The 16,140-nt window shown below is 53.0% G+C and overlaps 2 protein-coding genes across 4 annotated transcripts in view; both read right to left on the bottom strand.

The window, feature by feature from the left end:
* Nucleotides 1-731: 731 nt before the first annotated feature.
* On the bottom strand, nt 732-1,595 carry CITED1 (Cbp/p300 interacting transactivator with Glu/Asp rich carboxy-terminal domain 1). The gene is made up of 2 exons (XM_082322999.1): nt 1,458-1,595; nt 732-1,323 (listed from the first exon to the last, which is right to left on the bottom strand). The coding sequence occupies exon 2, from the start codon at nt 1,309-1,311 to the stop codon at nt 853-855; it is 459 nt and encodes a 152-aa protein (XP_082179125.1). The 5' UTR covers nt 1,312-1,323; nt 1,458-1,595; the 3' UTR covers nt 732-852.
* A 2,255-nt stretch (nt 1,596-3,850) lies between these two features.
* Nucleotides 3,851-16,140, bottom strand: part of HDAC8 (histone deacetylase 8) — a 34,018-nt gene continuing 21,728 nt past the window's right edge. For 2 of the 3 annotated variants that reach the window (XM_082323615.1, XM_082323617.1), the window contains 2 exons: nt 6,223-6,406; nt 3,851-5,625 (listed from right to left, as the gene is read on the bottom strand). In XM_082323615.1, coding sequence (XP_082179741.1) covers nt 5,540-5,625; nt 6,223-6,406 — 270 coding nt within the window. In that variant the 3' untranslated portion in view covers nt 3,851-5,539. The remainder of the gene's footprint in view (nt 5,626-6,222; nt 6,407-16,140) is intronic. The other variant, XM_082323616.1, reaches the window with a different exon arrangement.

The raw sequence follows: 16,140 nt of genomic DNA, 5'->3' as shown, positions 1-16,140 counted from the left end.
CGGAGACTCCGGGTGCCCCGGCTGCCCCGAGAGCCGAGCCGGGGGGGGACACGCGTGCCGGGCCACCGCCCTCCCCTCGCCCACGGCCCCTCCCGGGGTGGAGCTGGGACCCCACGCGGTCCCCCGAACCCGACTCCGGGCCTGAGCGCCCGCTCCCGAAGGCAGCTCGGGGGCCAGCGGTCCCCGGCTGGGCTCCCCGGGGAGGCTGACCTGTCCCTCCGGGGTACCGGGGCACCCCCGGCCCCCCGCCAGGCAGCCGAGTGGAGCGGCCCCGCACCGGGCGGCCCCCAGCGGGTCCCCGCAGCATCGCTCCCGCAGCGGGGCGCGGGCGGGACAGAGGTCCCATCCTCGGGGGTGACACGATGGGGACCCCGCGCAGGCGGCACCCCGGGCGCTGCCGTAAAGCCGGGAGGAGGCACGGGAGCTGCGGCGGGCAGATCCTCCTCCCACCCCGGGCCGCTTCCCACGGGGTCCCACGCGGAGAGGGACCTCCTCGTCCCCGCCCCAGCACCGAGCTGGATGGGGAAAGGGACGCAGCCGGGGGGACAACGGTCCTTCAGATTTTATTAGACAGCAGCTTGAGGCCTCCGCCTGCCTCCCACCGAGGCGGCTCCGCGCTGGGGGCGGGCAGCGCGGCCCCCCCCCCTCCTCCAGCCCCGAGGGCGGCCCCGCCCCACCCTCGACCGGGCCCCGAGCGCTCCCCGCGCCCCCAGCCCGCCCGCAGCGCCGGCCCTCGCCCCCCGTGGGGCAGCCGGGGCGCTCCCGCGCCCAGCGGCACCGGACCGCGGGTCCCCGGTGGGATGGGGCGAGGCGGGAGCCTCCCCCGCCCCCTGCCCCAGCCGCCCTCCAGCCTCAGCAGCCGGCCGGCAGGTCCGCGGGGAAGTCGAACTCGTGGTGGCCGAGCCAGAGCTCAGGCAGCTCGTCCGCCCTGTCGAGGCCAAGCTCCAGCACCAGCGCCCTGAGCACCTCCTCGTCCACCGGGTCCGAGTCGATAATGCCGGGGCCGGCGGCCGGGGCGGGGCGGCTCCCCGCGCCCCGCGGCTGCGTCCCCAGGCCCCAGCCGGGCGGTGGGCCGGGCTCCTGGGGGCGCCGGGCTCCCCCCGCGGCGCGGTGCTGGCTGTTGAGCTTCTGGAGGTGCATGCTGGCCAGGAGGTGGGGGCCCGCCTGCAGGGCCAAGGGGGCGGCGGCAGCCGGCGAAGCCCCCCCCGCGGCGGCCGGCAACTCCCCGGCGGCGGTGCCGGAGCGGTAGGGCAGGGTCGCCGCCACCTCGCGGTCCGTCGTGCCCCGGGGGGGGGACCGTAGCGAGCTCATCTCCTCCGGGGCCTGCGGGGACACGGCGGCGCTCAGCGGGGCGCGGGCTGCCCGCCCCCGCCGTGAATGGGGTCCGGCGGCGTCCCCAGCCGGGGGGGAGGCTGGAGCGGGTCGGGGAGCGGGGCCCCGGCTCCCCCCGCGCTTACCTGGGCGGCCCCGCTCCCCGCTCGGCTCCGGTCCCCGCACGGCCCGGGCAGCTGCCGCCGCCGACGGATTTATAGCGGCTCCGGTGCGGCCGGGCCGCGGGGAAACGCGAAGCGGAGCGGGGCCGGCGGGCGGACGGGGCGGGCTGGGAGGGATGGGACGGGGCGGGACGGCCCCCGGGGGCGGCGCCGGCAGCGCCTGCCCCTCCCGCCCCCGGCCGGCCCCGGTGCCCCCCCCTTCCAGGCTCGGTCCCTCCGCGTCCTCCCCGTTCCGGCGGGGACCCGCCATGTCACCCCATCCAGCCTGGACACCCCCAACCCCCGCCGTGGTCTCCCACCTGCCTCCCAGCCTCTTGGGTGGGAACCCCCACGTGCCCCCCATCCAGGCTGGGACCCCCACGCCTTCCCCCATCCAGGCTGGGACACACTTGTAACACCTATCCATGGTGGGGGGCAAGAAGGGGGTTCAGCTGGCGCCGGGGCTGACGAGGGTGACGTGGGCTGGTGCCCTCAGCGCGCCGGAGGGGGATTTGGGTGTGAGGGGGTCTGTTGAGGGGGCACTGGGGGTACCTCCCGAGCCTTCGTCCCACCTTTTGCACTTTTCTTGCTTTGCACCAAGCTGAGCTCCAGTTGTCTCTCCGCATTCGGGGATGTGGACAGAGATGGCAGAGAGGGTGCTTTACCCTGCGCCTCAGTTTCCCCAGCTGTCTCTGGGTGGGCAACCTGCCTGGTTTAGGGTGCCATATCCCTACAGTCCCATCCCCGAGTGCAGCTCTCCCTGCGCCTCACCTAACCCCCATTTAGTGACACGATGTTTGACACTTGGGGGGATTCCTATTGTTTGTTTGTTTTCCCAATTGTGTTCCTGAACAGCTCGCAGAGCCGTCTGTGCCTGCTGCCGGGACAGAGCATGCGGGGCCCTGAGGTGGCTTGGAGGGGGAAGCTGGCCAGCTTCTCTGCTCTCTCATACCCCACTTTTCTCCTGGCTGAACCATCCCCAGGGCTGATGTCTCCCTGGGCACTGAGAGCCTTTGCTGTGCCCGTGGCAGTGCCAGCCTCCTGCCAGCAGTCACCGCGCAAAGCCGGTCTCCCCCTACCCCACCGCAGCAGGCACTGGGGGACAGGGGGACGAGAGGGGGGACACGGGGGGAAGCAGGAGGGGGTCAGCAGTCACTCCGCAGGGACATGGGAGCCACATCCAGCTGAACTCCCTCCACGCTGGATTTCCTGTTGTTTGGATCAGCAGTGAAAAACAAGAGATCAAAACAAAGCCAGGCCAGGCTTGGAGTCCCTTCGTCTTGCTATTTATTCCAGCGTAATCTAATTAAAGCAACAGGAAATATGCTTTCCCACAGCAACTGGACATCTTTAAAAAGAAATAGCACAAATAAAAGCTCTGCAGGCCAGGTGAAGGAAGGGACAAAGGCAGCAGAGGCCAGGCTCCGTGGTCCCAGGCACCGGGAGGGATCTGCCCCAGGTACCTGTGCCCTTGCTGAGACGCCTTGCTGAGATGCTGAGCAGCAGCTCTCACGGGGCGCCATGGCATCTGGAGGTTCATCAGAGATCTCCTGGGACAGGAGCTGCCACCCTGCCCTGAATCTCCCTCGATACTCGGGAGAACATCCCCAGGGTCTGGCCCCTCCGCACAGGATTTCAGGAGCCCACCCATCGCCCAGGGTGGGGGGTCCGTGCTGCCTTACGTGATGGGGCTGGAAGTGACGGTCACAAACGCAACTGCAGATCTTTGCTTTCCAGTGCTGGCTGGACCTCTGCTGAACACGTGAAGTGCTATGAAAAAGAGCACTGGCAAGGCAGGGTGGGCGCAGAAAGAAAGGAAAGGGCTGGGAGTATTTCAAATACTTTATTTAAAAAAAATTTCCCAGTTAAAAACACAATGGCCGTGCCTTTCTGTAAGAGGCACAGCGCATGCCCCGGGCCCCAGCCGGCCCTCGGCACCACTCCCCGGGTGGGCAGCTCAGAGGCCATGCTCCTCCGGGAAGGCAATGCAGCGCTGGGCGCCAGCTGGGGAGGGTTCACAGCTCTGAGCAGCCCCTCTCTTAAAAAACATTTAAAAGCAGTTGTGAGAATAAACTCTGTGGTGTTAAAAAAAGGAAAGAGAAAGGAGCAAGGGAGGCTCTGCCGGCACTGGAAGGCTGTGGCGGGAGGGCCCACACTCCTGCCTGGGGAGAGCCATGGTGCTCGCAGTGCACAGCAGCTTTTCTTCTTTAAAGAGAAAAAAAATCAACCAACCAACAGTAATTTCTTCCAAATTTCTCCCGCAGCCACAAATTTCACCAGCTGCTCACATAAACACGCCGTCTTCCCCATGGGAAATGCTCTTGCGGAAACCTGAGACTTCCTTCTCCTCTAAACAACATGCTTCAGATTCCCTGCAAATAAAAGGAGGCAGAAAGGGATATTTCCACTGATATTTCAGCCTGACGGAGTGGCCTGGCCAGGCAGGGACAGGGGTGCCACCCCTATGCCTGACGGACCGGGCAGCAATACAGGAATCCCAGCCCCAGCGCAGACCCTGGTCCCCGATGGCCCCTCGCACCCTTCGCAGAGGCTGCTGTCCTCCTCCCAGCCAGACTTGGGGAACTACCAAAGGGAGACCTTGCCACTGCTTCCACTACGAGTTTCGCCTGCAGGCTGATCGCTGGTTCAGGATTCATGGGCCAGCACTGGAGGGGCACACACTCACTCCCTGCTGCCTTGTCCTTCCTCTGGGCTGGATGCACTGCCAGGAGTGTGCAGCATAGAGCCCTCCCTTCCAGCTCTGGAGCGATGCTGTTCCTTCTACCCTCCTGGACAGGTCAGGGGGGTTGGGAGGGACCTTTGAAGACCACCTAGTCCAACCCTCCTGCCATGGGCAGGGACATCTTCCATTAGATGAAGTTGCTCAAAGCCCCATCTTAGTCTGCTCAAAGCAGACTGAGGCCCTTCAGCTTGGAAAAGAGATGGTGGCGGAAGTGCAACAAGGGTCTGTGAAATCACAGACTGGCATTGTGAAGGTGAATAGGAACTAGTTACTTGCTGTTTCAAGAACAAGATAGCACTCAGTGAAATTACCCAACACCCAGTTTTACACAAAAGAAAGTAGCTTTCCACACGCCAGCCATGACACTCACTGCTGTGGACACCCAAAGTCTAAGTAAGTCTGGAAAAGGAATAGAGAAATTAATGGAGGACAGGTTCCTTGGTGGATCCTTAATGTGCATCCAGCAACAACAATGCCTGGCTTGAGAAGCCCTGAAACCACCAAATCCAAGAAGCTGGGTAAAGATACCAGGAAAAGGATATATAAAACCAACTGCCATGTTTCTTTTAGAAATGCAGATTTACAGACACATTTACTGTACATTTACAGATATACCTACTGAGCCTACCTTCCTGTAGTGAGCTACACACCCTCCTGGCTTTAGTAACCACCCTTGCGTTCAGTGACCTTTTTATTAAACATCAAGAAGTTAACACAAGAAGAATGGGTTCTTCAAATATATAAGCAGTAAGTAGAAGCCCAGGGAAGTCATAGGCCCATTGCTAACAACGGCAGGGAAACCAGTTACTAATAATGCTGACAAGACAGAGGTTCTTAATACCTTCTCTAGCTCTGTCTTTACCAGCATAGCTGGACCCCAGATCACAGGAACACATACCTACGGCAATGCATGTGTCCACCCACCAGCAGGGATGGGTGGTCTGTGACCTCTTGCAAAGGTTCAACCCACATAAATCTATGTTAACAGAAGTGGCTGACGTTGTTGCAAGGCCACTGTCTATAATATTTGAAAAGTCGTGGAGATCAGGGGATATGCCTGATTATTGGAAGAGGGCAACTGTCACACCCATCTGCAAGGAGGGCGCAAAAGAGGACCAGGAAACTACAGGCACATTAGTCTTACTTCAATCCCTGGGAAAGTCATGGAACGAGTCCTCCTAGAAACTATTACAAACCAAATGAAGCAGGTGACTGGGAAAAGCCAGCACGGATTTACCAAGGGCAAATCATGCCAGGCTGATCTGGTCATCTTCTACAATAAAAGAACATCTTCTGTTGACGTGGGGAGAGCAGTGGATGTTGTTTACCTGGATTTCAGCAAAGCATTTGACACTGTTTCCCACAGCCTCCTCCTGGACAAACTGGCAAGATACAGATTGGACGGGTGGTCTGCAAAGTGGGTAGGGAGGGAATTGGCTCACAGGCAGCACACAGAGGATGGTGATCAATGGTTTTTACTCAGGCTGGCAGCCTGTCACAAGTGGGGTCCCCCAGGGATTGGTACTGGGCCCCACACTGTCCAACATCTTCATAAACGATCTGGATGATGGGATTGGAACAACCTCCCCAGGGATGTGGTGGAGGCCCCATTGCTAGTGGTTTTCAAGATGCGACTGGACAGGGTGCTAGATAATCTCATCTAGGCTCCCTTTCCCATGAAAGGTTGGACCAGATGATCTTTGAAGACCCTTACAACCTGGGCTGTTCTACAATTCTAATAAGGACAAGGCCCTGTGCTCCTCTGCCCAGCCAGAGGAAAAAGGCAATGGCAACTTTTGCTAACAGGGACCCACAGCTCTGAGCTGATGTGCTACTAACACTGAGAATCCCAAGTGAAGCAGAAGACAGATGACGTTGTCCACGTTGAGCAGTCAAGTGAATGGTTCATCGTTCTAGTCAGCGAGAAAGACTCCAATGAACTTTCCTGAAGTCCTCTCTAAAAAGACCTGTAAGCCTGAAGCAGGAGCATTGGCTTGGACAACTCACTTTTGATAGAGTTAAGAATTTCTTCAATTCTCTGTGGCTCATTGCGGTCTGGTCTGCAGCTTGGTGTGATCTCCAGCACATAATCAGGACCGTACTCTGTGAAGAACTGCAGGGAAGAGGAGAGGAGAGTCAGCAGAGAGGTCTCTGGCTGGCTGAGGCTGGAGGGAGGGCTCCCCATGGGTACCTGTTTGTAAAAAGGCAAAAACATTTTCTCCATCTGAGGGGGACGTGCAGCTCAACTACATCAAAGAGGTGCTTCTGCAGTGTGTGTGCCCACCTGAAGTTTGCAACCGCTACCGATTCAAGGGCTTGGGAAGCCGAGTTCAGTGGTGCAGCCAAAAGCAGTCTCATGTCTATCCCAATGCTTTATTTGGGAAAGCTGTTGACACTCACTTTACACATGGTTACCTGCAAACCTGATTTTTTTTTAAGAACAAAATTCAAGTGCTGCCTATCCGATATCCTTCCTTTTGGCTCCCCTCCCCACCTTGCAGAGTGCTGCATTGACATGACTGTGAAACACCTGGAAAGAGAAAAATCAGTGTGCTTCAAGGTTAATAATGTGTCTTTCCTGGCTGAGTGCTCCAATAGTGTGCAGCTGAGCCCGAATAAGAAAATCTGCAGCATATGGGCCCTACACGATAACACAGAATCGCAAATTATTGCCAGCAGTTTTATTTCACAAGCACACAGTGCTGAGTGAAGAAGCAGACACACCAGGGTTAAAAATTCAGCAGTGAAGTTGCAATCAGTCCTGTTGCTACCCCTGGAGAGCTTCACCACACGGAGAGTAGTCCAGACTTAAAGCTATTGTACTAAAGGTAGGGAAATTCACAGCATTATAGTCTCCCAAGTGATTAATGATACACGGGGCTGGGGTCTTCTTTAAGGACGAGACTGGAGGTGGCAGATCTGGCAACCCAAGACCAACATCTCTGCACTAGCAGGGGCAATGAGGGCTTCTCCAAGTAGACCTCAAATGCCAGTACTGACGAGGAAAATGAAGTGGCTCCTGAATGCTGTAGGTTACACTCCAGTATTTGAAAGCAAACCTGAAATCACGCTGGGCTTACCAGCCTGTGAATTGCAGTGTTAAGGAGCTGCCCGCTCTGTAAGTACATCAGCTATTCACACAGAATGGGCAAAGCAGCTGGGTCAGGCATGCTGCCTGCCCTGCTGCCTGCCCTGCTGCCTGCCTGACTTTTTTGTGGGCCAACACAATATTCCACTGAAAAGGGAGTAAAAGGCAGATTTTGACAGCTGCACCAGCTCATTTGTGCAGTGCTCGGTCACTGTAGACCCAGCCAGCTGATTTAAAAAAATGGAAAAATCTTTCCTTTTTAGCGAGTCAGGGTTTTGATCCATGATTTCAACGCTGCGAGAATGAGATCCCATCTGTCCCCGCAAACCAACGCGGGGCAGCAGAAAGCTGCAGTATGTTGTGGCTGCTCTTAGCTCATTAAAAAATTACCATGACTATTCAGATCAGAGATGGACCCAGGGCCAGCTTGAACAGGAGCCATACCCAGCTGTATCATGCAGCATGGGAGCACATGGTTAGCTAATTAGCAGGCTAGGCCTCTTTCTTCCAAGCTTCTCCATGGTCAGCCCAAGGATCGATGTCTATTTTTCAAGCAGACTATTTTCACAGTTTTCTTAAGTAATCTCTTCTATAGCTCAACATTTTCTTTTCTTCACCTCTGCCTGGAGATCGCTTTGGAAAGGCCCTGCTGAAATACTGAGACGAGAGGAGAACACTGACATTTTTCCTGCTTAAAAAGACTGAAAATGGCTACAGAGGAAGAAGCCAATGTGTTTTGGGAAGTCCTCACTGAGAGCTGGTGCCTCTAGTCTGGTTTGAGTTAGCTCTTGTAGTGTGAACAGGAGACAGATACTCCCAGAGCATACAGACTCCACTGGCAAAACCCACTGACTCCAGAAACCAAGCAAGCTGGCTTATTTGCAGGAAAAAAGGAAATACACATGAAATCTTGACTGCAGCATCCGTGAAAGAGCACACGGAAAACGCACACCTCTCAGTAACTGGTCTCGGCTGCACAACCTGCTGGTTACACAGGCAGTGGCACAGCAGACTTTGTACCGTGGGTCTAGCACATACAACCTGGGAAACAACGAGGCACAGTTAATCCTGATGAAGGCATCATTTTGCACTTCCTCATCCTCTGATTTCTGTGGCATCAAGTGAAACAGAGCACCAATACAGTTTCATGAAACTGTTTTTCAAAGTCTATGTTAAAGGGCAAAAATACCTGGACTTTTGCACTGATGTGGTTTATGGCAGTTGAGAAGCTTTTGGTATTAAATAACTAATATCCTGTAGAGCAGCTTCATGTGTTGAGCCACCCAGCATGGATTGCAGGGCACAGTCATGCAGAAGAGCTTGGGGCTGGCTGGGTTTTACACCATCCCCCAGAAAGCAGGTCAGCAGGGCAAGCCTGGTAAATCTAGAACTGGCTTATCCAAGAGCTCTGATGCAGGTGCTCTGAAGCGAACAGCCCCAGCTGTTCAACACGTTCCTACCCTTCTACTACAGGTTCCTGTGCAGGTGGCAGGACAAAATACGTGTCCAGTCACCCCAGGTCACAGATGAGACACAAGGGCTGAGGCACAAACCAGCAGGGCACAGGGGCAGCAGCAGGAGCCCCTGCCCACTTTTGCTGCCTTGTGCTGGCAGGACAGCCAGGCAGGTAGGCAGATAAGGACAGGACCACCTCTCATTGCCGCAGCTAGAGGTGCTCCTTGTCTCTGAGGAAGCACTAACAAAAGAAATTATTTCAACCACTCATCAACTGATAAAAGCAACAGGCAGCATCTGGGAATCGGCTGAGTTTTGACCCACCACAGGGACCCAGAGAGGCAAATACACCAAAACAAACCAATAACGTTGATTTTCTCTTTGAGGTGGGAGGCTTAAGCCTTAATATTTCCGAAGACAGTACAAAAGAGCCACTTGTACAAGCACCTTGTATCCACTCTCTTGCAGCCTGGAGGGGATTCAAGAGGTGGTTTTCAGTACTTCAGAAAAGACTCATTCTGTTTCTTCATCTCTCAGAACAAGGAGGATGTTACAAGCAGGCAAACTCATGCTTCAGCAACAAAAAAAAAGTGTGCACTACTCACTCATCCATTTATTTGTAGCAGGGGAAAATCTCTCTCTTTCATCCCTGAAAAAAACCTGTCATTTTCAGGGATGAAAAAAACAGTGTTGAGAACCAAGACTCACAAGGAAAGCTAAAATTGCTCTCCTTAATCAGCAGCTCACCTGGAAATTCACAACCGCTCCCTTTTAAAACTCAGGCATGCCAAAACTGAGAGAATCACAAATGTCCAATGCACAATCCCAAAGCCCTGAGCAGGCCAAAAGGAGCTGAAGTTTAAACCAGAGGGAGGCATACCTGGGACTGCAAATCCCTTCCCTTCCATCAGCGGGGTGTCCCAGAGAAAGGAGCAGTGCCCAGTGTAGTACCACAACTGCTGAGTGCTTTGGTGGTCTGAGAGAGGGCGGGAGTAATGGTTCAGGAGATGGGAATGTGGCATGACTGCAGGAAAAGAAGTGTTGGAGGAAGAAAAGAGTAGGCATAGAGGCCAGGAAAAAGGGTGAGAAATAGAGAAAGGATAAGGCAAAGGGGGGGGGGGGGAAGGCCAAAACCATAATGTTCTTAAAGGGGAAGGATATTTTCTACTGAATAATGCCAGATCTGACAACAAGTACTATGCCAATAGCAAAAAAAGTAGGCATCTTATGAAAGTCTAAATTCTGTCCCTGATTTTAGTACAAACAGTTGATTGGTGGACACTGCTGCAGGGGGACCATGACCCACTGCACCATCAGCACTGGATGTTCAAAGAAATTCTATGTTGGTCCTTCCAGACATCCTAAGACTGTTTAAACACCATTACACTGCTGCTTAGTCAAATGCTTTCTGGATCTCAAGACCACAGCCATCTTGTTTTCAAGCCCTTCTCTACAAACTCATGAACAAAAAAGAACCACCAAAAGACCTCCGTGTTTCTGAATACTGACTTTCTTTCACAGTAACTTGATTCCAAGACCCAGAGCTGTAAAGAACATCCCCAGGCCCCTCAATGCTGGAAGAGAAGCAAAGTGCTGAATATAACTGGGTAGAATTTGGCCCATCATCACCAAAAAAGTATGCCAAACCTGAGAGAGCAGTACAATCTAACCACTTCACAGCAAGGTGCTTCAGCAATGATGTGTCCCAGGCCACACACTCTCATGAGTTTCCTTCAGGAGGTGAGCAGAGCCCTGGGGTTGTACAGCAGGAAAGCAGCACCTGGACTGCCTTCAGGCTGCTCACAGTCAGGAATTCTGCACTGATCTCAAAAAGCTGACTGGTTTGACAGCTCAGTTTCCAGGTTTCATGTTAATCAGAATGGGAATTCCTATTTAAAGCAAAGAAAACACAAAATCAGGAAGTACTAACCTTTGTTTCTGTGCACAGGCACTGATAAGCTATCAAACCACTCGTGGTTCTTTGCCAGAAGCAGCAGAAAAATACCTGAGAATCTGACAAAAAGACATCAGTCCTGTGTGCACACAAATACACACACACACACACACACACACAGAAAGCACATGCTGTTTTCCCTTCAGATTATCTTACAGCTGTGTAAATATTTCATACCCATTAGCCTCCAAACCAATTCTCCTCCTTCATGACTTCCCCCCCCCCCCCCCAAATCTGCTTCCACCAGTTTACCTTAAATATGCCAACCCATCCCAACAGCATAACGCAGGCAGCCTGGAGCATCTCATGGAAAGATTATAGAGGGTAAAATAGACTGAAGACAAAGACTCTAAAAATATGCAAAAACAGTCAGCTGTGCTTCTCTGGGAGTTTCTGTTAGGACGCTCTACAGGATTAATGCAAGATGAGGACGTCTCATTCTTAATCACAGAGAAACCGGCAGCCCCACAAAGTGCTAGCCTGGAACTTGCACTAGCAGCAAGGTGAGGAACTATGTTACCTTTGACTGGTTCCATCTAAGGGGGGAAAAAAGCCTTCTCTAAATGCAATGACTCATGGAGTGAGAGAAGGGAACAGAAGAATTCCCATCAAAGTGAAGGGCCACACATTAAATACATAGTAAGACACTCCTTCCCCTGAAAATCTGAAGTCCATAAGGTTTAAACTAACTTGTCAAGTCAAAAATCCAGGTGCGAACGTCACACGGGAATGTGCCTTGTCTAGGCTCTGGAGTAAAGCAATGGCAAAGCACTGCCTGGCATCTGACTGCTCTCTGTCATGCTCTGACACAAGAGGAGCCTGCTAGAAAAGACAGAAAGCATATTTTAAGTTCAGCAAATGGCAGAGCAAGATGGGCTACGGTTCCCAAGAGTGGTGTACAAGTATTATTCCCAACCGTGTCCTCCAAAAACTGTATTTGCCGTCAACTTATCTTACTGTCTTCTGCTCTGACAACTGTGACCAGCAAAGACTGGTCTTACAGATAGCTTTGTTGTAAAGCAGAGCCATGAAGAGAGGCCACAGAGCAAAAGGTCCTCAGTGACTTTAGATATCAACTCCTGAGCTGGCTCATCCCTTCTACAGGCAGCTTGCAAAGAGACATTTGACTTTTAACAGACTCAGGTCCCCTTGTAGAAAGCTCAGGAGTGCAAGAGCAGCAAGTTGCTTCCTGGAGCACTCAGTGGGCCGCAGGTGTATTCACATCTGTACCCGAGGCAGCTGGTAGAGACACTGCACTGAACTGCACACCCTGCCTGCATCCATCAGCGAACCTGCCCCATGGCTGGGAGACTTCTCCCTTGGCAAAGGTGGAGAACAAAAGCTTCATCCTAACTTTGTCCAAGACCTCCACAAGGCAACAGCCCATCTTATGGATGTGGAGTGGGATAAAGTTTGGTTTTGTTTACAAAAGGCTTTCCCGGTTCACTCCGTGGCTTTTTAAGCAGAGCCAAGTCTTGACATGCCCCTCTCCATGCTTCAGAGGAAGCCAGCATACATGCAATCATCCCCACATCCAAGCTCAAACGCAGCCAGGCAGGATGAGGGCCCCAGATGCACTGCACAACACAGGGACACCCTCAAGGGAAGGTGGAGGACACCTGCATCCTGGGCACTGAATTGCTTGATGGAGTTTGCCTTCTCCACATAGCCACCCACCAAACACCCAGACAAGCACTCCCATGACACCTCAGAGTTAAAAGCCCCAAACCAAACCTCCACTATTCTCACCCGGACGTTAAGTGTGTGGGGCCATGTGCTCTTCACCATGAAGGGGCTGGCAAGCAGTGGCACAAGAAGCCAGGTTTTTATGCCCTTGAAAAGCATAGAGGTCTCAGGAAGGCAAGCCTGAGATTTTTCTCCCCATCAGCATCTGCACAGGGAGCTGTGCTCTCCACAGTGACCTTTCCCCAGACCTCAAGCACCAGCATTTCTTGTAGTTGACTTATTACAGAGTCATCTCCCTCTGCTAAGGGCCTATGTGCATGTGCCATTGGACATGGATATTCTGACTGTGCTGTGTCCCAAAGGCAGGGTTCAGCAGCAGGCTTCCAGGAGAGCCTGGTACCTGTACATACCTCACAGCTTTCATCAGAAATCACACTTGTTTCAGTGCTACTGAGAAGCAGGAGGTTCCCAGCCCTGGAGGAACACTCTTTCCTCAGGCAGGAGCACAACACGATCCAGTACAAGCTGTCCCATGCTGGCCTTAAGACAGGGCTTGCACATCCACTCAAGAGTGAGAGGCTAGTAGATCTCAAACTCCTGCTCTTGTGCATGCCAAAGCCCGTGCCATGCCTCACCAGAAGACAGACCAATGTGCTGAACAGCTGAACCACAGGAAGCCTCAATGTGGGGGGTACGCAGGTACCTGGCAGGGACTCTCCCATGAGTTTCATCAACCAACTGGGATTCCCATGTCAAGGGGAATAGATTCACCAGGCACACATTAATACACACAAAGGCCAGGACATAACAGAGGTGGAGAATGGAGTTGCTAAGACAATAGTTGTGAAGAAGACACACACTGGCCCTCACATGCTCAGGCTGCACATGCCCTCTGCAAATGAGCAAGTAACAGCATTTTCCCAGCTGGCCCCTCCTGGTCCCAGGCTCTAACTGTCACATCCAACACAAAGACTAGCCTTTTCATAGCTTCACTGGTTTATCAGCCTCGGCTGATAATTTTCTGATAATGAGTAAAAAGATCCAGCTGGCAACATTTCCAGTTGACTGTTCTTCTGCCATGAGTGACAAGACCTTGGAGGACCACGGACACAAGGAAGAGTTATTGGTCTGACTAAAGCCGCCTCAGCCAAACATGGGGCCAAGTAACCAGAAATTGTTGCATTTGTCTCCACCTCGGAGACAGCACAAGAGCAACCCCAAACCCAGCTTCCTTCTCTTCCAAGAGACATTCAGGCACTGACCCAAACCACTCAAGCAACCAAGTGCAAATCAGCTGGAGAAATCACTCCCAGGTTTCCCGCACATCTGTGCTGCTTCCCATCTTATTTCAAAGTATGAAAAAGGCTTAAGCTACAAACCCAAAGATGCAGTTTCCAATGAGAATGAAAGTCAGCCAGAAAGGCTTTACCAGGGAAGAAAGGATGGGAAGAATCAAATTTTTACACTGCAAGAGGAGCTGCTGGAGTCTCCAGCTGGAGGTCTAAGCCCTGAGAGTTGGGTAAGAACAGCCTGGTAGCAGTAGGGATACTGGGACAAAACAAAACTGAGGGAACCAACCCGAAAATCTGAGCATTTCCTGCGATGGAAATCTTTTTTGAAAGTGGACATTTTCCTAAAGGAAGTGGTGGAAGCCCGAGTGCTTCCATTATCTCAAACCAGATAAAGCCCTTGAGCATAAACAAAAGGGAACATTCCTGTACTGGGTGCCAGTTTACTTTGAAAGGGGAGTTTTGATACCTAAAAGCAAGTATTTTTTTCCACGTCCAGTTTTCATGAGCCAGGCAATTTTCTAATTAATTTATTTTTTAAAATGAAAGTCCTGGTAACTGTTACTAGCCCAATATACCCCTCCCAGGTATCTTTTAACAATCCTCTCACACAGAAAAACGCCACCACATTTCGTCCACACAGTAAGACCTACACGCTGTAATACACAGGCTAGGGGGGCAACGGGCAGGGATAACCTGCCCACAACTCCCCGACTGTTGAAGAGTATCCAGAAGACAGAAAACTTGGATGATGCAGACGGAGACTGCATGCATGTGAATTCTATTACAGGGGTACAGACCTTTGCATCACTTGAAACCTCGGTGCTACAGACACTGGACCCGTCATCCTTGTTCAATGAGGTGGATGAACTTGTTCCAGGTAACTCAAGCCAAGGTGGCAGAGCAGGCTCTCAGGTGTAATTCCCCTGCCTCATTTATGGTAGGCAGGGTTTTAATGAAGAACGGTGGAATTAAAGCCCCTACCTTTAGTGTTACCCCCTGCAAGGTGCATACTGGATCACATCTTGGCATACAACCAGACGTCCCCACCTCGCTCCAAACCAGAGGCTCAGCCAATTCAGCCCTGTCAAGTACCAGATGGAGAGCAAGGAATTACAGAAACCAAAAGGATGGCCCCAAACGTGCCGCCTTGGAGAAGCAGCTACCCCCTTTCCTGCGTGCACTTGGCAAGTCCCGTAAAGCACACTATGCACAGTCAGTTGCTAGCCTTGCACTCTTCTTTTTGCCCAGGGTCTTGCTTGACTAGGACAGGTTTGGAGAAGTGCTGAACACCCACAGCTGCCCCCAGGACTAGCTTAAACATGTAAGTACCATAATAATGCTGAATCCTCTCACAAACCAAGCCTTACATGTTACCAGTGGGACAAATACAGAGACAGCAGGATACTTCTTGGCCATACATCACAGAAAACTGGAAGAGCACCCAGAGAAACTCTGTGTTCACACTGTTCTTTATACTCATTTCCCTGCATCTGCTATCGGCTACTGTGGCAGAGAGGAGAGGATACAGACAGACTGACAGCTTCCTGGACAATACTGCTCACCTGACATATTGAAGGAGGTACCATCCTCCAGATTGCACATTCCCACGCTATTTAAGACCATCGCAACACGTCAAGCAAGCAAAGTCTGGTGTCCAGGCCAAGGGAGAAAGAGAAACACTTGCAGTGGACATAACCATGACACAACTGTTTCTTGCAGCACGTGGGAAAAAAATCTCAGATCCATGGTTTGGGAAGAAAGCTCTTGTGGGCTGGGAAGTGGAAATGACTTTTGCTACAGAGGGCTCAACTCCACTTCCCAGTTCTCTTCAGCTCTGTGGAATAGCTGTTGCCTTTTGAGAATCGCTGTCTGCCGGGCCAGGCGCCCAGCTCAACACCAGCTGAGCCGCCAGCAGACACTAGAACATGCCCCAGCCCACAGGCAAGGAACAACTGAAGGGCTTCACTCACAATCAGGGCTTTGTGACAGCTTTCCTGTGCCCCCCCCCCGCCTCCCAAATGCAAATTGTCCCATTCCCTGCCCCAAGTCCCTTGCATCCCCTCAGAAAGGCCTGGCTGCCTGTTCGCTCACTTCTGGGAGCAGCGGCGGCAGTTGGTGGAGCGGGGATGGGAGCAGAGGTTGTTCAGCAGGTACAAAGTGATTTTTGTTCCCTCGACAGGGCTGAGCTGCCGCTTCTCCTGCTTCTAACCCTCCCGGGGTCCCCAGGAGAAGGGGCATGGGCAGTTCAGGAATGTGACTGTGTTCAGTTTGTGGTATCTTAGCAGGGCCACAGCTTGCCTCTTTGATCCCTGGCCATGAAAAGCGCATAAAAGATTGAATCCAAGAATGAAGACCTTTACAAACTGGCCTACAGGGACTCTGTCTGCCCCAGGACCTCCTCCCACAGTAGCAGTGCCCTGTATTATCACCACCCCCTGTGCTGGTCACTG

Source organism: Platalea leucorodia, assembly GCF_965183815.1.
Source record: "Platalea leucorodia genome assembly, chromosome: 10".
Classification (NCBI taxonomy): domain Eukaryota; kingdom Metazoa; phylum Chordata; class Aves; order Pelecaniformes; family Threskiornithidae; genus Platalea; species Platalea leucorodia.
Note: the sequence above shows the minus strand (reverse complement) of the source record. Positions and strands in the feature narration are given on the sequence as shown.

Bases quoted from the DNA above. Each gene is read 5' to 3' on its own strand.
- CITED1 (XM_082322999.1), bottom strand. From the start codon at position 1,311: ATGAGCTCGCTACGGTCCCCCCCCCGGGGCACGACGGACCGCGAGGTG.